Genomic DNA, 23191 nt, shown 5'->3' on the forward strand with positions numbered 1-23191 from the left:
ATAGTCAATACGCACACAACACAAACACACAACCTGCCATTTTCATTTATAGAAATTCTTCCTTAAAAATGTTCTAATTCAGTTGCAGCCTTTTAAATATACTTTATGTGATACTGCACTGTGATTTTAAATAATAGATTTTTTTTAAATAATAGATTTTTTTTTTACTGTTACTTCTCCTTTATGTGTGGGTGGAGAGCAGTCAAACACAAGAATGTAGTAGGTGATAAAAATAGCTTGAATATCTTTCATCACAGGTGGTCGTCTTATTACACATGTTTTTATTGCCAATAGACTCAAAATAAGAGGTGTTATTTGTTGACAGTGAAACAGCATGTGTCACTAAAAGTAATGATAACAGTAGCATGCAGCTTCATGCTCCATGGCTTTACCCACAGCCAGTGTGTGAGCTGACAGAGACTGATGTGGTGAGGTGGAGGCGCGGCCAGGGTTCTGACAGGAGAGATAATAGCCAATAAGGCAACGCCACTCTGCATGATTGACAGGCTCCAGGGAAGGCCTCACCTGCCCACAGCCCTCCAAAGGGGCCAAGCCCTTGCTCAAATATAAACAATGCACACAGATGCTTGTTTATACACACACACACAATCCTGCTCACAAAACCATTCAGATTATTGGCAGTTTTTGTTTTCATGATTCAGTAAATGTTCACAGATTCAGGCAGGCCAGTACAATATACGAAAAGATCAATTTTCTGTAGCATAAAGTAATTACATTAACTAATTTTATGGTAAAACATATAATGTGTCAGACCGGACAACAAACACAAACAACTCATAATCCCACACAGATGCAGAGTGATGCAAGTCTATCAAGTCACTGTTCTGCAGAACGGTGGAGGAGAATATGAAACCAAGGCTCACTGCCTTCACTTTCCATTTTGACTCAGGATGGCAGCTGTCAGGCTGATGCAATAGTGTGCATTCAGGAGACATACTGTCGAAGATCGTTTGATTGTTGCAGGAAATATTACAGGCTGCGGCTGACTCCACAACATTGTAATCCACAGTGTAGATTAATTCAATTAGCACCGGAGTAAACAAAATAAAGAATCAATGACGTCATTCCATTAGTTTGAATCCTGGGGTTTGTGTCAATTATACAATTATATGGTTACAAAAATTCTTGAAATATTTGCTCTAAAATAGATTTACTACATTCACTGGAGGATTTTCACAATAAAAGCATAACAAGAAAAAGTTGCTTAGGTCTTAACTGTACATTTACTGTAGCATTAGTAAAAGGAATGCAGCCACATCTCTCCCTCTCTCCCCTTTGCAAACTCATCCTCAACCCCCACCTCCTCACTCCAGCATTCGCTCCGCACAATTGCCTCAGTTGATGGGATTGGACCTCAGGCGCCTGCCCCCATTCTTCAGACACCCTGCGTCCCTCCATCGTTCACTCCCGCCATTCACACCATCCCCCCTGCTGTCACTCTAAAAAAATCATCGCTCACTCTGTGGAGACTTTACCATCAGCAGCCAATAAGGAGCTTTAGCAACACACACACACAGACACATGCTGAAAAACACACTAAAGGTGACAGTGACTACCTTGTCATAACCAGTAGCCGAAAGGATGCCTCTAGCCATGTCCACACTTATGCAGATAAATTAGAAAAAAACATTTACCTGTCCAAAGTTTTCCAAATGTGTTTAGATCATTTTCCCCAGGTGTGCTGTTTACTGAAATGCTGCGTATTTTTCCTGTCAGGCATGTCACTGGAAGCAGAGGCTTGATGCCATTTCTAGAAGGTTGTTTTCCAGTGTGTAGTGAATGTTATGCTGTATGTTTACAGAATACCTGCGAGTCAGCAAGAGTGGATCACAACATCCCACATCCCACAAACTATAACAGTCCACTTTTTATCAGTGTTTCTTGTCCCACAATGGGAAAAAATGATGCAGGTATTTATTTTTCCACTATAATGGGCAGTAGAGTAATACGAAAGCAATTAAAAGTGACAGGAAACAGGTCATTGCAAATGTACAATTTAATAATACATGTAGGCAAATAATCACTCTCCTTTTACCTCTTTTTTTTTGTATGTACCAATTCCTGAAAACTCCTTTTTTATCTCTTTATCTGCCAATTCTGCTCAACAACTGCTAACTTTGTCCGTCTGCCCTTGTCCAAATTGAAAAGAACATTGCAGCTTTTTTTGTGTTAAAAACAGCTGCCTGGCTCTACAAAGTGAGGATTGTGTTGAGAGAAACAAAACAATAAATTTACTACCTGTAAAATCCAAACAATTAGCCAAAAAGTGCTAAAAAGGGGGAGCTGCACATTTGGTAATAATTCTCCCATTAAACACAGATGCATCGTTAATGTTAAAATATTGATTGCCTTAGCTTTATGACATTTTTTTTTAAACCCAGCTATTTTTAAGAGCAGAGGGGTGTGGATATCTGTGCGTTATAAATTTTAAGTGCCCCTAAGTGAAAGGTGATCATAACACCACAGGGACCCATTATAAAGCATTACCAGTCCACCATACTCATCTCACTGTTCAGTGTCTGAAAGGCCAGGTGGTCCGCAAAATTATTGGGCATCATCCATTATGAGTAAAGTTAATCCTGAGCAGTTTTAATGACATGACGATGTTAATATTAAGCTGCTAAATTAAATAAGAGTATCATTAAGGGTGTGGTCACATATAGTGATGAGGCCGAGGTGTCAGACAGCTGCGTTTGTAGGCAGAAATCTATTGTTACACGACCATCTACTACAAGCTTTATCATCAGCCAATAGGATGACAATGACTGATCAACCGGCTCCCTGTGCAAGTGTAATACAAATTACTGGTCCACTGAGTGCTGTAGACTGTCTTGCACAGTACAGTCTGGAAGCTGACCGCTCTGCTTGCCCTCCATGTAACAGTGCTAGTCTGTCTACAATAATGAGTCATACTGATGTCGCAGTCAAGATGCTGCATTCTTCTAAGTCTGCCTCCTTTCTCCCTGAAGCAGTTTCTATTGCTTGAGCATTGTAAAGTTGAGCAGGGTTTACTTTATTTATGCACTTTGTAAATATTGCAATGCATACAACTGTATATGTAATGATGGTTTCTGAACTCTCTGCAATGCACGAACAACATTTTTGTGTTTTTTTTTTATAGCAGGAGATCTTTCAAGAGTCTGAATTCTTAGACATTAATTTAAAAAGTGGTTCTCCTGGGAGTTTTCTGCTGTGGGAATCATATGCTGAGTGTAAAAAAATATAGAGATATATGAGAAAGTGTTGAATTTGCAGTGTGTGTGGGGTGAAGGGCAATAAAAGATAGAGAGGGATTTGGTGGTGTGTTATCAGGTCTGGTAATAAGGAATCACAAGTCAGAGGGACAGCTCTTCACTGCTTGTCTTAACACACGGTGTCACTTTGTTTCTCTGGAGAGTCATTGGAAGTGCCTCTGTCTCTCCTTCCCTCCATCTGCCACGCTCCTGCTCTGCTTTTTTCTTTTCTTTTTTGTCCATCTCTTGCTTCTTTTTTTTTTTCTCCCAGACTGTTTTGCTTCCATGTCACTTCTGTTTATGTTTATCTCTCTTTTTGTCTCTCTCTTTTTGTCACTCACTTCATGCATGCTAACATCAGCCTTAGACAGGTTGGCTTCACAAGGTTATGTGAAATGCGAGATGAGAAAAGAAGTGTCATGGTGACAATTCACTTTAACCTCTCGAGATATGTCATGTGACATCTTTAAAGCTGTCATGAAAAGGACCCATTCATTGCAGTTTGCATATAGATTTTTTGCATATAGAGTTATTTTGCTGCTAACATCACTACTTTTGTATTGAATTTAATTATTGCACAGAGAGCATTGGGCAGTGACATATTACTATGCAACATATTCTACCAAATCTCCCTCCAACATAAGCCTGTCTGACAGTGCCGCCTGCCTTTGAAGAGAGACATCAGCCATGATGCTCCAAATTTATTTGACAAGTGATGGCTCACCATTGAGCTTAAAGCTGCACAGTTGCATAGTTAGCCCTGTGACGAGAAGCAGCGCATTGTTCATTTTTAGCTTAATTGTTTTGCCTTAACATCATTAATTCATAAATTTGTAATTTTGGGAAGAAAGAAAAGAGAGTGTGGACTAGACAAAGTGAGACAGGAAGCATGCGATGATGTTTTTTTTTAGTGCGTTTCTGTGACGGTACAACCTTGAAAGATTTCTCTTCCTTAGGGTATCTAACAAACAGGAATTGCTAAAAGAAGAACTTAGCTTTCTATGTTTAGATCCTGAACTTCAGGCGTGTTTATCTGCAAATGCAGGACAACCATGCATTTGATGCGTTGGATGTCATCACAGATTGAATTCACTTCACCAGAGAAGTCTCTTTGGGACTAGTCGCCCATCTAGCCTCTGTGTGAAGTGAAGCTTGACGTCAGTATTTTGTATCGACAATCCCTCAAGTCTCTAATCCTATCATTAAACTCACCTGATTTCCTTTTACATGCTGTAAGTGTTTTTTTCCAGTGATAAGGGACAGTTTGATATCCTGCAGGAATCCTAAGCAGGCGGAAGGTTGTGGACCTGGGCTCTGTGAGGTGACAGCACTGGCTGCTCAAAGGCCCTTGAGGTCAGACTGGAGAGAGAGCTCAGGCACCATGGGTGTGTGTGTGTGTGTGTGTGTGTGTGTGTGGCGAGGGTGAGCGGAAGAGAATGGGAGATGGTAATGAAGGAGCTAATTGCTTCCAGTGGATTTTGAAATCGAACCCCCGCTCCCAGTGCATGGGCCAGGCAGCACACAAATGGAATATTGATGACTATGGCGAAAATAAGGGAAAATGACCCTGCTACATGATCAATATAAAAGCCACAGATCTGTGCAGAACATGTCTCAACAGGCAATACATTTCCTCTGGTTTTTATAGATCCGTATACACTTACCACAGGTTTAATATTGCTGAAGTGCACAAATATTACATTATATCAATTTGCTTTTTCTATTATTCATTGCACCAATGTTATATTGATGGCTTTTACAGCTCCACACAAACTTTGTAATTACATCATTATAATTAATACGGATATGGCGTAAGTGGAATGTACAGAAATAAAAGCTTAGCCAAATAAAATATTAGTTGATGATTTATCTTAATTTGGGTATTGCACATACGTGTTCTAACATGCTCATAATGAAATATAATGTTTGGCAATTGTAGTGTTTCTAGAGTCGAGCTGCAGTATAGGGTTGATCTTAAACAGACACTTCACCACAAATCACCAATACCTGGGGGTGGCTTATTACACTCATAGCTGCTTAATGCACAGACTGTCTTGACGACCATGGCCACCTAAATAAAAGGTGATATTAGAATTGTGCCTTTTAGTAGTTTCTTGAAGCCTAGAGATTTTATTTTATTTTATTTTATTTATTTTGTCAGTGCTGATAAAAGTGCAATCTCTTTCAAATCTGTGCGCCTGTGTTTTGCAATTTCACCGGCAATCCTCAGATAGATAATCTAATTAGAGTATACTCAACAGACATGAGGTGTTGCCATGACAATAAACCTTCTGTCAGGTGACAGATCAGATGTCTGATCTAATTTGAAGAGCAATGCTGTGTGTAGATGTTCTGGTTTGAAATAAATCCTCTCTCACCTTTCTCACCACCACTTCAGATGTAATGCTTACTATGAAAGTCAAGGAAACAACAAAGTATATCCCAGAATTAGTCCAAAAAATCAGCCCTCCGCTTGTCGATATGCCATCAGGCATATGCAAAGTTTAACGGAGGTGCCTCCATGTACCGGTGAGGCATCTGCAAATCCTACAGAATACATTAGAGTGTGGTCTTATTGCCATGCTACTCATGACAAAGAGTAAAGCCAACTGGAGATGCCACATTGTTAATATATATATAAATCAATATATAACGTTGACGCTTTGCGAGTTGATGGAACTGACATGTCACTTGCTGTGTTCATTTATTATAGCCCCACCATTTTGCTCTTAATCTCTAACACTACTGTTCAAGAACAATATTTTATTAATATAACATCAGTTGGCTCTACTGTCAGTGCTTGCGTCTTAGATAAGATGCATGAAATCAGTAGGGATGGATTTTTTTTTTTTTTTTCTGATCTTCCGATGTATATTCTTCTGCCTCTCTATGTTGCGCTGTCTCAGTGGTAATAATGGGTTTCTATTTATTCCCCTGGCACATGGATAAGGGGTTTCTCAGAGCCTTTGTTGCCTCCCATACTATTTCCTCTTGTCTGTGCTGTGCAAAGACATGAGTTTGACGCCAAGGGGAGAATTTCTCCATGACCAGAATCAGCACCCCATCATCCCGCAGCCTCACTCCACTTCATTTGTTTCTCTCAATATTCTCATTCTCATTTTTTTGCCGCCCCCCTCCTGTTTCTTTCTGCCAGCTCCACAACACTGCTCCCTCATGTTTACATATTGCCTGATCCAAAACAACAAGCTGGAGCTGTACAGCCAGCAGGCCTTGTACTCCCTCTCCCTTTTTTGTCTTTCTCATCTCTCTCCTTCCTGCTTGTGGTACCTCTTTGCGGCTGTCATGACTCGTCTGTGAGCACACAAAGGAACATTCAGGACAGAAGACGAAATAAAATGACACGTTATAATGGTTTTGTTGGCAGGTAATGACATAGTTACTGTTACTAAGTGACACTGCGGTTAGTTATTTTGGTATGTTGGCTGGGTTTTTTGTAAAGGTTGGTCTCAAACAGTGTGTCCTTGGAGGATAAATTATCTACAACTCTTGAGTTGGGTGTGCCATGTTCAGCTTGTACATAAAACTGACACTGAAAAAGTCATTGATCACAGGTCAAAGGGGAAAAACATAACTCCGCCACTTTCTTTTTAGTCTTCTCCTTCCCTTTGCCCGGCAGTATTATCTTTTGCTCTCTCACGCTTTTTCATTTTTCATCCATCCTTGAAGCTCTCCTCACCTTCTGTCTTGAGCTGTCTCACCTTACTCTTTGTGTCGATCCAAAAAATGGGCTCAGGAAGTCACTTTGCAACAGCAGAGTGATATAAAACTGTAAAATCAGACTAAGTTTGATTTATGTGCACCATTAGCGAGGAATAGTGTTCCATCATAAGTAGTCTTTCTGTCTAGAGGCTGTACGCGAAACCTAAACCCACGGTCGTACAGATAGGATTCTATGATCTCAACTGAATGATGGGATTATCATAGCTGTAATTATAGTGAACTGTGTATTGTGTGTGTCTGTGTGTGTGCTTGATGTAACCTCTGCAGCACAGAGCTTTTCTCATACTTACTGAGGCTGCTTTCTTTATTGATGCTGGGACCAACACGATTGCCTGTTTCGTCTTTAGAAGTTTTCACAATTAATGTGCAACTAAATATGAAAATGGCTGAAAGACATGTGATGATTCATAGCTCAGCTTAGGTGCTCAATGTCAAGTGCTAAAAATGTCTCATTTCTCTGATGACTGTGATGCCTCAAAGTAACATTTCGCCTTTTTTTTTTTTTTACTTGCCATTTCAGTGAGAGAGGAGAATGTGGCCACCTTTCGCGGCTCCGAGTACTTCTGCTACGACTTATCTCAGAACCCCATTCAGAGCAGCAGCGACGAGATCACGTTGTCCTTCAAGACCTGGCAACGCAACGGCCTCCTGCTCCACACGGGGAAATCCGCAGACTACGTCAACCTGGCGCTAAAAGATGGGGCAGTTTCCCTTGTCATCAATCTGGGTTCCGGGGCCTTTGAGGCCATCGTCGAGCCAGTCAATGGAAAATTCAATGACAACGGCTGGCACGACATCAAAGTGACACGCAACCTGAGACAGGTAATCGGGGGTAACGGTGATGGACGGAGTTTGGAGACACAGGTTTTTTTTTTCTTTAGATAAGCTGCTTCCTAGAGCTGCGGAGAGGGAACTGGCATAAAAAAATGTCACCTTGTTCTGATTGGTTGTCATTCCATTGCTACAGTTCAGAAACAGATATCATTATGCTTTTGGTTGTCTTTAAGTAACATAAATTCTTCTTTTTGATTTAATATCATTGTCTAATTTCTGTCCTATAGGTAAAGAGTAAATAAATCAGGGCAGATGTAAAGTAGCATGTAAAGTATACTCTAGTTTATTCAGAGTACTGTTGTGCTATAGGTATTTTCTGCTGTTTATTGGCATATCTTGAACTTGAGTTCCCTGTGTCCTCAAATCAAACTTATCTGATAATTCTATTTTGCTTCACACTCCCCTAAACTGACACTTCTATCAGGCGCCGTCGCTATCTCCTTGCTTTCAGGAACTGTTTTCATGCTTGTGTAGAATATAGACTTTCACTTTAAAGCCAGGCAGAGAGCGTTTGCCTTTGAGCCGTCCATTAACACAGTATTTATAGCACGGATGATCATCGTGCTTTTTAAAGATTGAGATACATTTCAATTAAATGGGCATCTGTTCGGCATAAGCAGAATTTGTTACTCGACAGATATTGTTTACCACTTTCTTAATGTAATTTGAAATTAGCTTCTGTGCATCAGTGCTGTCTACAAGAGTAAAAAAAGTAATAAGGCGCGGCGGTGCTGCATGCCGGTACTTCTAGGTGCAGGACGCGGAGCTGTTGTCTCGGCCGACCTTTAGTTTGTCAGCAAGGTGAGACAGCATTTAGTGCTGCTCTCAGAGCAACACAACAAGTGAGTGCTGATTTTCTGACCCTCTCTGACAGTAAGCTTTTGTCCCACAGGTTAGTAAATAGTTGTACCCGAAAATCCCAGCAGGATAACACTCAGTTTAGAGGGATATAAGCTAAGAGTCAACGGCTGCTTGCCTGCTCTCTTCTTTCTTTCTACAGATCTGTCTCTTTCACTTTCATTTTCTTTCCTCTTTAAAAGGCACATTTTGTTAGACTTAAGGTGAAAAAAACACTACAAGTTTTGTTGGAATTTAAGCCATCCTACACAAATTTTCTTCTAGAAGTTCATCTCACTATACTTCTTCTTCTTTCTGCAGGACTCTGATGTAGAAAATCTGGCTAGGATGGCACTTTATTACAGTGAATCTCTGACAAATCGTGTAGTGTTTATTCGCCACAACACTAACTCATCCATGATTAAAGTCATTTTTTTACTACTAACCAATATCTAACCAACTAATGTACTAACATCCTAATTCTTCATCGTTGCTTTTGGTTTTTCTTTTCTGTCCATCCTTATTAACAACCTTTTTTGTTCACTATTCTTTTGATTTCCTTTCTTCCCCTTTTTCTGGAAAGCAATCAGGCATTGGACACGCTATGGTAAACAAACTACATTGTCTGGTAGATATCATTCTTATTGTCTTTTTTTTGGGTTTGCCGTGTGTCCCCTCCCCCTCTCTTCTTTTATTCGTTCTCTTTGAGTTCCATCCTAGACACTCTTATCAAAAAATGAGGAGATGGGTTTGTATTACCAGGCAATTCTTTCTTCGCTTCTTCTCAATTTCCTCCCTGACCTGCCAACAACCTCCTTCTTTACCCCACAATCCCCCATCCTGTTTTTTTCACTTTGGCTTTTACTTTTTTCTCTTTCTTTACTCCACGTTACTACAGATTTACAACAAGTTAAAAAAAATTGACTTCTTTGCCTTTGTCAGGGCAACTTACTTTTTTTTTTATTTTATTTTTTTCCACACAAAAAGTCCCCATTTTTTGTGAGGACTGTCGTCCAGAACTGGCAGAAGCTTACCACAATCCCAAAGATGGTGACCTCGACACCGAGCCCTAAATGAAAAACTACCAAATAATGGCAACCCTTAACCTTCATTGCGGGAGCTCTGACAGTTGTTTCCAACTCACTATGGCGCATGGCATGCCCACACCTCATTGACTTATCACCCCACAAGCTCATATAACTTTAACCCTGCCACCAAGAATAACCACTAACACTCTAATTCATTCACTCACCTTCCACCCTGTCACCTATCACTCACTTTGCCCCTTCCTGTGTGTATTTTTGTAGCATGCTGGTGAAAGTGGTGTCTATGTGTGTTGGCTAACCTTGATCACCCTTACCCCCTGGGCCCATATGCATAACATTTCTAAGAATGAGCGCACTGATCTTGGATTATTGGTCTGGTCCAGTGACATTGATAATATAAGCATGACACCTGAGCTAAACCTGATCAGAGATCAGCATCAGCTATTCTGAGAGTGTATTTGAATATGGGCTCTGGTCTTGATTGTGCATGAGGCACTGCACCCCTTGTGGCTTGCTCCTGCTTTGTATGGCACCATTGATCCACTTACTCCCTTACATGTCCAATTAAGTGTGTTTAATTTGCCTTCTAACTTTGATGACCTTGGTTTGCACATTGATGTGTAGTGAAAAGCCTCCCTTTGTTTTGCATGTGCGTGGATATATAGATGTAGATGTCTGCGAGAGAGGTGGGAATGGATGCCTGTGAGTGTGACAACGGGTGTGTGTGTGTGAGTGTGAATGGTTGAAGGGGTGCGTGTGCGCGATTGTGTGCGTTTACATGTGTACCGTATATGTGTGTGTCTGCAGTTACAGATAAATCCCGAAACCTAAGACAAGTGGAATCAATTTGTCCTTGGTTTGAACATTGTACTAACCCTCCCCCCAACCTGAAGTTCCAGAACCAAACCTAGAATCCATTCTCTTACCCCCATCAAAGATAAAGAAAATATGCCTCTGCCATATTTTCTTTACCTGTCCTGTGAATCCTATGGCAAAAATTCCATTAACAAAATCCAAACGCTGTCCGGTCCAAAACAATTGTTTCACGGTAACAAACGATTCCATAAATGAGAAAATCAACCTACACTGAGGAATCGGAAGAAAAGTCCATGTAGCTCATTCCGATTGCAGACCATGGAAGGAGGTGTGTTTTATACACAGCAAACGATCAAATCCTAGAGTGTAATGGCTTGGCTTTGGCTATGTGTTACCCCTCAACAGGTAACAATCTCCGTTGATGGGATCCTCACCACCACTGGCTACACCCAGGAAGACTACACCATGCTGGGTTCAGATGATTTCTTCTACGTGGGTGGGAGCCCCAGCACTGCGGACCTGCCCGGATCTCCTGTTAGCAACAATTTCATGGGCTGCCTCAGAGAGGTAGGCGGTGTCAAATGATTAAACACAACGTACATGATGACTACTACAAACATGTGGTTTGTTAACACTTTTAACAGTGGACTGAGGCTGTCACACATCCTACTATGTTTTAGTAATCAGTGCAGCTGTTTTAGAATCGTATAGAAATATTAGTCAGCATACTTTCCCCAGAAAGGAAAGGAGGGAGGAAAAAAAAACTAAAATTGCATTTTCAATTAAAGCTGCTGAGTTGGCAGAGGAAGTATCAGACTTTCAATATTCTTCCACTTAATCTAATTCATAACACTTACTGCAGTTTGTGTGTGAGAAAAGATCCCAAAATTGCTTCTGTCACATGTAATTTGCAGCATCAGCTTGAATGTGCCACAAAAAAAAAAAAAAGAAACGCCTACCAATGAAAAGCAATCAGAAAGAAATATTTGCTTGTGATGAAACACCAAAAAGCATTGTTATTTCTCTGGCTCTTTGTGGGTAAAGCCAAAAATATATATTAAGTTCCCTGTTATTTACATTTTTGCTCACCACTCACTTATTCTGCAGCAAGTAATGATAATAAAGAGAGGGCTGGTGGCTCTTTGGAGGCTGCATTGATTTCTCTGCAGTAGCAGTCTCAGAAATAGCAATATGTTTTTACTTGGGACTCAGTGCAGGTTAGGGTCTTTATGCAGTTTATTATCTGCCATCAATGAGTTTATATTTGCTATATAAAAGTATTGAGAGGCCAGAGTGGGAAATACCCAGTCCAGTCCATCTGAACTCCCGTGATGAAGTGTCGCCATCATTGTAAGGGAGTTTTTTTTAGAAGGCAGTGTGAGTGTCTAAAGAAGCACATGCAACCATGGTGAAGAAAGGTTGTGGCACATTGGAAAACTTTGCTTTCTAACGTGTACCGAGATGTTTTCTTAAACATAACCAGGGAGTTTTCCCCTTGAGTGGTTTGTGTGCGGACATGTTGGTCATATCAGTTACATGAAGGGATGTAAAAGAGCCCTATGAAGCTCCTTGTTTCAGCTTTTCCAAGTGCATGACAGCAGATGGATCATATAAAATAAGGGCATTTGATACTGTGACGATTAATTGATCCTCCTGGTGGAAGTTTCTAATAGGGATCACATGTCGACCAAAAGAAATACCAGCAGCTGGCAAAACAAGCTTGTGATACACAGTAAATCAATACCTCATTAATGTTTAATTAACATTCATCGAAAGCCGCAGAAACTATCACCGAATGATAACTGTCACAACAGGCAGCTATTGATCAGGATATGTACAGTGCTTGCCTAGGCTCAGTTTTGTATTGAAGACATAACTATTGAAGTGAAACGTCCTGTTTGACAGGATATAATATTTATGAGATTATAGGCCAGATAATCATGACTCAATCATGAAATTTGCATGCCTACTTTGTATGATGTCACATTTCTTTGAGGAAGTGAGTCTTATTTTTATAGCATATCAAACATGCCCCAACACGCACTCTCACACACACACACACACACGGAGTCAGGCAGTCAGGTTTGGGAGACGACAGAGGGGAAAGTCACCTTGTCTGCATTGTTGTATGTTTCAACTGAGTGACTCAGACTGCTGTTCCTCTAGTCATTACCACACTGTCTAATGTGTCCCTCATCTGTTTAACTGCTATAACTCATTGTCTCGGCATAGTGCATCCCAGCCGTGTCTGAATCTTTTCCTAACGTTCCACGGATTGTTTGCTTATCCTGAAATCTGACTCTTAAAATATAGACGAGAACTGCTTCACTGTAGTCGTTAGTGTCATGAAATAATGATAGATGAACAAATATTAATAGTGTACCTGGAGCGCAGCATGAAAGAATGATCAAAATATTGCACAGGATACACCCTGTGATGATATTTTTTCCTCTGATAGTATATTTCCCGACCAATGTGTGTGTTATGTGGTTCCTTTCACAGCGTGCAAGGATTTTTTTTTTTATGATTTTCAGTTCTTGACAGCTATGGTAGTCAGCCCTGAACAAAGCATGAAACATAGATGAGCAGTGCCAGCTGTATATGGTTTTATTTGTAGTCCAAACACAGCGGAAACATTTTTAGCATCAAAGTAATGTGAGGTTTCCGTCTGTGTTACTTAACCTGTGTCATGGATGTCTGGGAAAAGTTCCTGGATCCACCGTGCCTTCATTATTAATATGCAAAAGCACAATTCAATAATACACGACACTCTATTAGTTGAGTCTCCTCCCTCTCATGGTTCAGTCTAGCTCAGTCTAGTTCAGTAGCTTGAACATGTAATGTGGCCACTGTTCTTTGTATTGATGCACATGGTGATGCTGTATCCTCACACAAGTACTGAACTAATCCTTACCTAAGTCCCCTCATTCATCCTCCAGTGTAGGCAATTATGACAAGCCTGATGTGAGGCAGCCTCTATTTACTCCCCCATGGCCTCCATTTAACACTGTGCAAGCAGTCTTACAGTCTTGCAGGCTATAAACCTAGTATCAATGATGTACTAGAATAATAGAATAAATTGATCATCTCTTCTGTAACAAGTGGCTGTTTTACATGCTCTTGTTAATACAATACAAGGATGTTAGCCACTGCTGCTTCTCTCTATTTTCTTGTAAATATCAAGGTTTGCTCAGGCCCCTTAAATTGATTAATAATCATTTAATATCAAATCAGATATAGATCGTACACTAAAATGATTAAAGCTTAATTTGACATATAGCTGCCTTGGGAGAGAACTCCAAAATGAGCTTCAAATTGCATGTTTGACATACTCCATTTCAGTTTATCAGTGAGCAGTTTACAGATCCAGACTTGAGGATTCATTTGGAGTCTTTTTTTTTTCTAACAATCTGCAAATCCAATATTCACTCTCTTTCTTGCTGTGTTTTGGCCTTTACCACTTCCTCAGGGAAATATCAGGCTCTTTAGCTGCTAAATGTTCATTTGTGTTGATCAGCTAGCTGAAAACTTTTGTCTGCAGTTCTCTGAAGACAGCTGCTCAGACCCAAGTGTGTTTATGTGCTGAAATGATCTGCATATTCCTTGGATCATGATGCAGAGGCAGGCGAAACTATCATGTGTTTCCAATATTATTTGAACAAGTATGACTCAGCATGAGTTGGCCCTTCAGTGAGAGCGTAGGGCGGACAGAATCCTGGAGGTGATTCACAACGTGGTTGGCTAGTGGTAGTGTTGTGTGATCCTCAACTCTTTATCAAACATTGCTCCATTTAGCAGGCATGATGCCAGCTGCTACCCAGGACCATACAAATTGCTCACAATTGGCCTTGTGATCTCAACTTCATACACTTATTACTTCATTTACAATATCACTTTGATCGTTCCATTAGGGCTGCACTCTGTATTTCTCTGTTCTGCTAGTGTACATTTGCATGCACCCTTTTACCTCCGTGTTCTCCCTGTGCATCATCTCTTTGTCTCTCTGCCTCTCTCTTGCTCTCTTACAGCATATTTATTCCTTCCTGCCTCTTCCACCTCTTCCTTTGGATTCAATATCCCCTGATAATGAGGGAATGATTCAGTTCACTTTGGCCCATTGCTCAGATCAGAGTATGTCAGTAGTTCTGTCTGACTGTGTGTGTAATGTCTGGCTGAGGCACTTTGAAATGCTGCTGAAGCAGGAATGTTGGTGCATATTGGTCTCTAGTCATTGTGAAGGGAAAAAAAGAAACTCCTTTTCTTTCATGTCTGACTAAAGGAGATGCTGCTGCGTGCTGCCATCACAACCCCTCTCTTGTTCAGTCTTCACTGCACTCATCTGTGCCTGTAGGCAACATGGGATGTCACCCATACACAACACGGATCCACATGTCTAACCCACGCTCGTGTTTTGCCATGTGGGTTGCAGCATATCACGTGAGCGATGGGGCCAGTGGGTAGCTTGCCTGCCTCTCTATCTTGGTCAGCCTGATGTTTGCAGTACCGTGCATGTAATGCCTCCTCCAAACCCCGCTTTAACCCTCACTCCGTCATGCACCTGCTTTTGGCATCGCAGGGCACCCGTGGCAGAGCTAGAGCTGCACAGTGGCAGCTTGTGTCAGACTGTGGGGGTGGCAGGGGGCATGCAGCGTCGTCTCTGTTGAGAGAGGCGGAGCTGCGTGGAAGATCAGGAAGAGGATGATGAGTAACATGCAGTGATGCAAGCATGGGAGGGTAGAAGGTGTGAGCAGAGAAGAGAGAGACATAATGAGACTTAGAAAACATAGTGAGCAGAAGTAAAGGAAGAGAGGGCAAGAGACCAATATTTGGCATTTTAGAGGAACATTGTCGTCATCGGATTTGTGTTAGTCACCACAGTGTGTTCAGGCTGTGTTTGTTTTTCCCTCTATTACAAATGCAAATGTCACCCTGTCCTTTTAATTATTTAGCTTTTTTTAATGTCCCCTTGAAGGGCTAAACAGTGATGGATGGGTACAAACCTCAGACTTTAATGGAATGCATTCACCTTTCACCCTCACTCCCCTGAAGGCTAAGTTGTGACACTGGTAAACAATACTTGTGTGTTTTGCTCAGGGTGATACCTGATGTATAAACCTGTATTAAGTTCTGGCTTCCTTTTTACCATTATATAATATTATAAAAATACATTGGCTGAGAGATATTTTTAAATTCTAGACTCCCTGGCCCAGGGAGCAGCTATGATAACTGATAGCAATGATGCTTCTTATACAGCTGGCAAAATTAGAACTATTTTGTAACTCATACTCTGCGGAAAGAGTTCAGCTTTTGCTTTACTTTAAATAGATGAAATATATGCTATGAATGGATTCTATACAGAAATTAAAATGTTTTCACTCTTAGCTTCAGACTGGCTTCCGTGCCGTCAGCACTGTAAGGTATTATACTTAAAGTCCGACTTATGAGATGATCTCACACTAACATTCTACAGGAAATTAAACATATACCCATCAGCTACAACATTAAAAATAGGCTACCTGCTTAATGTTGCATTCGACATGCACAGACACCACCAGACCCCCTAAAGGTGCAATGACACATATCAGGCAGCGGGACATTAGCAAAGTATCTTTTTCTAGTCTAAAATATCCTTTAACTTCTAACATTTCCAGCCCAACCCACTGATGTTTGAAGTGTTGGAGAGAGTTAACACTTGGCATTTTGTGGGTATATATACAGTATATTCCATTGGTGCCAATGAAACACGATCTTAATGTATTTAACGCCCCCTTTGATTGGTCAATTGAGGCATTCTGCTGTCATTTCATTGAAGAGCGCCACTGCTATGCAGAGCTAACCATTGCTATAAACACCGTTCTGATGACATCCATTTCACTGAAGTAAATGTCTTTTTAGTCAATTTCTTTAAAAAAAAACATTATTTGGTAGGTAGCCTGGTGCCATTAGCTGGCTGATATTTAACCCTGTAAGGGTGCTGCAGCAGTTACTCTATCTGTCATTGGATTAATGTTGTGTCTGATTGGTTGTACTGGGCTGAAGCTAATCTCCCCATCACTATCACAAGCGCCCTCTTTTTGGCTGATTATCAAAACATAATGAAAATTCAACCATCTGTAGTGTTGTTATTATTAGTATTAGACTTAAAGTCTAGAATCACATATTTTTATCTATACAATACTGCAGCTCACTGATATATTTATTATATAATATTGACAAAAACGAAATAGTAAAATGTATTGGAGGCTAGAGTGCAAGCATAAATACTAGCAAGTAAAAATATGTGTTTTTATGTTCTGAAGCTTATACTTCATTAAAGAAAGTAAAATTGACTCAAACTGAAAGTTTATATCCTCAAAATTAATCTGCATGGTGGATAAAGTTCTGAACACTTAAGAGACATGGACTATTGAGTTCAGTGAGGCAATCTTATGGATTAGATCCTCAAGATAGGTAGGCAACAGTAAACAAACATTAGTATGGAGTGTATGTTATAATATTATATATATATACATATATATATATATATATATATATATATATATATATATATATATATATATATATATATATATATATATATACATATATATATATTGTGTGTGTATATATATATATATATTGTGTATATATATGTATATATATATATATATATATATATATATATTAAAAATTAAAATTGCTCATTGCAAACTAATCCTGTGTTGACACATAGTGTGCAAATATAAAAAACTCACCCCTTTCTTCTCTCATGTGACTGCTGCATTTGGCTGTTTATGACATATCAACTCCTGGAAGGTGAAAACAACTGATGAAAGAATGCTGCAAAATTGTGACCACTGCTGTAACTCAGTTATAGATGGAGTTGTAAATATAGAGGTTGAGGCTGGAATGCTGAGCTGTAAAGCAGCAGTGACCTCATGAGCAAGTGCATGTTGCAGTTTGTGACAGTGAGTATTTGAGAGGGCGCATGGCAAAGCCAAAGATGCCAGTCTAAACTACCAACTACATTGCCCTACAGTGAGAGCAGGATGCTGTTGAAATACATGTAAAAGTATTTGTGTACTTGCACAGGCAACTGAATGCATTAGCATGTCTTTTTTTTAAAGTTTTGCATGGTTGTATAGCGAGGCTTCATGAGGACTGTGTAGGTTTGTGTGTGTGTCTGCTCCTTCATTAACACTGAGGTTACATCAGCAGCTGTGGCCAGGGCCAAAAGGACATAGGCACTGATCTGAAGTAGATTAGGGAGTAGATTGGTGTACATGTGTGTTTGTCTTTGGGCTTACACCCACCTGCCCTTCCTTCTCCTCATCGAGTCACAGGGGTCCAATCAATACACCATCATGGAGAAGAGATGGAGGATCTGGGCTTTATAGAGTCATTACAGGCCCCATAAGGATGTTGATAGGCTAAAGGATAGCATAACAAAGCATCAATATAACAAAGGAAACAGGGGTAGTTACAGTAGTTCCTATTTTATAACATCATTTCGATCATTTTATTGATCAGCCTGCAGCACTACAGATAAAATCATAATCAAAAAACAGATCAGGGGTAGTTGTTTGGAAGATGAATATGTCTCAGCCTGGGAGAGTTTATAAAGACTTTCACTGCCAAGAGATGAAAAATAAAGCATTAATGCAAGTGTTAGACATGATGGAGACTTGTGTTTTAACTGTATCGCTAAAATTAAGCTTTCTATGACGAGAAAAGTCCACTTAATATGTTTCAAAGACACAGAGAGAGTGCCTTGGAACTTTAGCAAGTTTGAGCGATTTACATCTAAGCACTGCACAGTGACCATCACAGTACTATTGAAAAAGTTTGTCACTGCAAATGAGCATCATTAGAGCATCTCTTTCTTCTGTCTCTCTCTTTTCATGTAATATTCAGTTTGTTCTATTGCCTGAGAGAAGTCTAAAAGCATGCTGGATGTGGAATGCAAGGTATTTGGCTTCAGAGTAAAACATAAAAACATCATAACATAAAAACGTGTTTTCAGATAGATCAGTAATGGTGGTTAAGAACGAAAAGAATTTAGGGCTACAGGGCAGAATGAAATAGTTGTTTTGGTAATTGCTGCACATCAACAACAAATGTTGCTGCTGCTGATTGATCATAGATAATAGAGAGCAAAGTCATCTCTAAAATTTATCACAAATCTTCAGACCAAAACACTACTAACACTGATTTATAATTGCACCCCTGCAGAGCTGGAATGTGAGAGTGAGCTTTGCTTTAGCTTTTGCTCCTATGAGTAATACATATTTGGAAGTATTTCAGGTTTTGATTCTGTATTTTACAAAGCATGCAATTTGGCATAAGAAGGGGACATTCTGCCCTATTTTGTAATCTATAGACAAATCTGGGTTGTGGAAAAAAAATAAGATTATGCTAGGATTGTTAGGATGTAAATTTTGTTGTGAAATTAAACACGATCCTCTGAATAGACATATAAATATTTGTCAAATGATTGTTTCCACACGCAGCAGCATCAGCAGCTGATGATGTAAATACGTTGACTTTGGTAGCTAGTGGACGAAAAAAACACATAGATGTTCATGCATTGGCTGTGACAGAGTGTACATCACGCGTGTTGATGTGGAAAGTATAATCCTGGCTTAATTAGGACTTTGTAATACTACAACACATGTAAAGGACAACTTCTTCACAAGCCTTTGCTCTATAAAGTCTACCTTCCTGAGTATCCAATTGTTGTTTTTTTTATTATCTTCCTGGTCTGTTGCTCAGTTTATTTAGTATTTTACGATAAAATGAAATGAAATTAGTAATCCGTGGTGCATTACCAGAACATTAACAAAGTTCGAGGGTCTGTGTTCTGGATAATAACAGTATTGACAAATACAGAACTTACACACTTACATGCAGAAACAAGTTTTGAAAGCACATGCTGGACTTACAACATTTAATCTTCATGACCTCTCCTCCTGTTTACTCTTTGTCTCCTGACATGTTTTTTTTTTGTTTTTTTTTTTGCAGTGTTTCCTTCTCACCAGCTTGTCTGGGTTTCTCTCTCTCTCTCTCTCTCTCTCGCTCTCTCTCTGTCGTCAGTCCTCTTCGGCTCCCGGGTCACCTGTGTTGATTTACTGTCAAATCTTCCAGGATTATCAGTAATCCCGCAGCAGTAAAATCTGTTTGCTGACAGCTGTGCTCCCTCTAACAGTGTTGCTGTTTCCTGCGCACACACTGCCCTATATACCAGAAAAAGCCTGTCTTCCTCCACAGAATGAAAAAAGAGAAAAAAAAAAAAACATTAATTTTCCGCATCAATGGATTCCATTTGACAATATTCAGCTCCCCTCTTCTGTGGTATTTTGTTGTAGTTGACTATAATGTGAGGCTGCTTTCTACATTGATGGATTAGGGGGTTGGTGTGAATTTATTGTGGGTAAATAGGTATGATATTGGGTATATTCTCACAGGGTCACAGATCCTCCCATGGGGGTTTTTTACCCTTGATTCAGAAGGCTGGCCTTTTTGAGCATTGCAAGGAGTGACTCACTCATAATTTAGCCATCACCTCTCACACTGTCGGCGTGCAGTGGAATGGGAATACAGCCACGCATTTGTGTATGATCTCAGTGGATAAATTGAAGTTGAAATAGAAAATGACTGAGACGAACAAACCTCACCATATTAGTTTTATCGATCCAGCTGCCTTCAAATCTGCAATGTGTAATAATACCTGTGATATTACAGCACAGTGGGGTACAATTTATTCACATAGAAAAAAAAAATATTTTTTTGCCATTGCTGCACAGGCAAATCGTCTCCTACAGGGACACAGTGTGAAAATATCAACTGTTGTAATACAGTTTTCTCAGGGATGAATGTTTTTTTTTTTCCTCTGCAGGTGGTGTACAAGAACAACGATATCCGCCTGGAGCTGTCTCGCCTTGCCCGCATTGTTGACCCCAAAATGAAACTCCAAGGTGATGTTGTCTTTAAGTGCGAAAATGTTCCCACGCTTGACCCCATCAACTTTGAGACCCCGGATTCTTACTTGGCCTTGCCGAAATGGAACACCAAGCGCGTTGGCTCCATCTCCTTTGACTTCCGCACCTCCGAACCCAACGGGCTGATACTCTTCACTCAGGGTAAACCCCAGGACCGACGTGATTCAAAGGGCCTGAAGAACAACAAGGTGGACTTCTTTGCTGTGGAGCTGCTGGATGGTGGGCTGTATCTGCTTCTAGACATGGGCTCAGGGACTATCAAGGTCAAAGCTACCCAGGCCAAAGTCAACGATGGCTCCTGGCACCATGTGGATATCCAGAGAGACGGTCGCTCAGGTAAACAAGAGGGAAAAGAAAGGAGTAGTTTAGATTCACATATTCTCATAAAAGGTGTCATAGCTGAAACTTCACAGATGTTTAACATTACAGTCTCAGTTTGTAAATGTTGTTAAACTCAGATCAGCTCTGTGTTTTAGGATGTCACCAGCATCTTGTTAAAGCCACATATTTTCACACAAACACACTAAACTTTAAAAAAAAAAAAAGAAAGTCTTCCACCAGGAAATGAAACGTCTTGCTCAATTAAAAATATGTCGCCTTTGGCTGAACAGCACAGTGTATGAATTTGTTGGAAGAGAGCTGACAGGGCAAGTAACAAACTGAGAAACAGTGGAGTCAAAACAAAGGAAATACATTGTACAATAAACTCAAAAATACACAATGTAGAATAACAAATTTCTTTGTCGTACCGCTGCAGGGACTTTGGTTGTATATTAAACTTAACTCTGGTAATATTACAATAATTGCTTAAAACAGGAAATGAACACTTTTGTAATGAAATAGATAAAAGTAAAAAGTGAAATTGTTTAATACCTCGGTACAACAGTATAATACTACTACAAAGTATGGTATATTCACAGTGGAAACACTGGCTAAGCTAAGACTTATTCCATCTTTTTCCTGCATCATGTGCGATACAAACATCCTCAATATATTAATTTCAGCCATGATTTATTGCCAGGATAAAGTAGTACCTCTCTCTAGATAGCTACCAACTCTATTTCCACGTCGCTTCCTACCATCCGTATGTCCTCTGACCTCAAAACATGGCCAAATACACAGAAAGTATTAGAAGAAGATTATATTAGAGAAAAAAGGGTTAGAAACTTGTGTTGCCTTGAGCTCCAAACCCAACACAATCTCTGCATTAGGTGAGATCCTCTAGAGAACTCGGTTGTGTTAGTCGGCGTTACAGCCTGTGTTATATATCAGGTTAGAGCAGCCAATTTAGCTGTGTGTCAGAGCTGGCTGCTTTGATTAATCACCGGCACAGCCCCCAGTGCGATAGTGGAGCAGAAAGTAGGATTTTCTCAGGGAAAGAGAGGAATGAGACAGATATATGGATACCAGACTGAGGGATGGTTAAGAACAGGCATAATCACACTTGTGGCTGGAGTGAAATGTTAATAGGAACTGTGAGTGAATTAAATTTCCTGTCCACAAAGAGCCAGGATCTCTCAGTCAGGCTGTAAGGTGAATATAGCATTGTGAGAACTCACATAACTCCATTTGGAAAGTCTGATGGTTACTTTAGCATCGGTAAGGACTGATTGAGAGATGCAAAAATATGGCTCGTGTACCCAATGCAGGAGTTTCTTCTGTATTCAAAGAGATGAGACTCATTTTTTCTTTTCATGAAAATAAAACTACACAAACTGGGACTTAGAGTAGTTAATTAGGGTACTTTTTTAGATTATTGTTGGTTTTATGATCATAAATTTGTAAAATCTGAGAAATAGTCACATAAGACGAGCCATCATGATCGCTATCATAACAAGTAACAGTGAATGCCACATTAATAAGGAGGTCCTACAAAATTGAACATGATTGTGATTATATGATGGTCCTGATATCGTGATTGTGGGCATAAAAATGCCTTATACCTAAACCACACACAAAATATGATTTTGAAGAACTGATGGATTTTTTTTCAGATTTATGATTTACCATTTACCAGATTTGAGATTTTATCTCAGAATACCCACTTTTCTCCTAAACTCGTAGCTTAATTTTTGAACTTTGCTTCGTTACATCGCTTCCAGCTCTGTATAATTATTCCAGTTATTACTTTAACATATACTCCCAATACACTGTCTAAGCATCAGTTCTGCACAACAGATGAAAGCTTCATCATTTTAAGATGTTTGCCACTCCCCCGATCAGTGTAGCAGAACTAATGAAGGCACTTGTGGGGAGTAGCGATATGTCCAGTTTGCCGGGGTTCTAAACTTTTGGATATAAACTGTTGTGATGCTCGCTATGTGTTATTGGGACTTTTCTGTGTTGCGTGTGCAAAGTTGTGGATATTTTGTTGGATGCAAGCTTGTTTTTTATTTTGTGTGTGTGTACTGTATTCTGCAATTTAGTGACTCAAATAGAGCTCCCCTGAGGAGAGTGTTACATAGTAGGTGATCAGTGCAATTTTGGCATGCCATACTTAGATTTGCACCTCCACCCACTCAGACCACACTTTGGTGTTCAGCACTATTTCTGTCAGTCCCTTTCACAACTTTGCTGCTTATGCACCCCCATGTTTTTAGAACATTTGGATACAAAAACACTTTCATTTTCACCTCTGTTCTCGCTTTGATCAACAGAATAAGGCTGTCAGTCTCTTGATGAAGTT

At 39.9% G+C, this 23191-nt stretch overlaps 1 protein-coding gene across 8 annotated transcripts in view; it reads left to right on the forward strand.

The window, feature by feature from the left end:
• Positions 1 to 23191, forward strand: part of nrxn3b (neurexin 3b) — a 232691-nt gene that overhangs the window by 41213 nt on the left and 168287 nt on the right. For 3 of the 8 annotated variants that reach the window (XM_028396932.1, XM_028396933.1, XM_028396929.1), the window contains 4 exons: positions 7524 to 7817; positions 9250 to 9294; positions 10934 to 11095; positions 20403 to 20841. In XM_028396932.1, coding sequence (XP_028252733.1) covers positions 7524 to 7817; positions 9250 to 9294; positions 10934 to 11095; positions 20403 to 20841 — 940 coding nt within the window. Of the gene's footprint in view, positions 1 to 7515; positions 7818 to 9249; positions 9295 to 10933; positions 11096 to 20402; positions 20842 to 23191 lie in introns of all 8 variants that reach the window. The other 5 variants (XM_028396936.1, XM_028396934.1, XM_028396935.1 and 2 more) reach the window with 2 other exon arrangements.

This window comes from Parambassis ranga, chromosome 24 (assembly GCF_900634625.1).
Source record: "Parambassis ranga chromosome 24, fParRan2.1, whole genome shotgun sequence".
In the NCBI taxonomy this organism is placed as follows: Eukaryota; Metazoa; Chordata; class Actinopteri; family Ambassidae; genus Parambassis; species Parambassis ranga.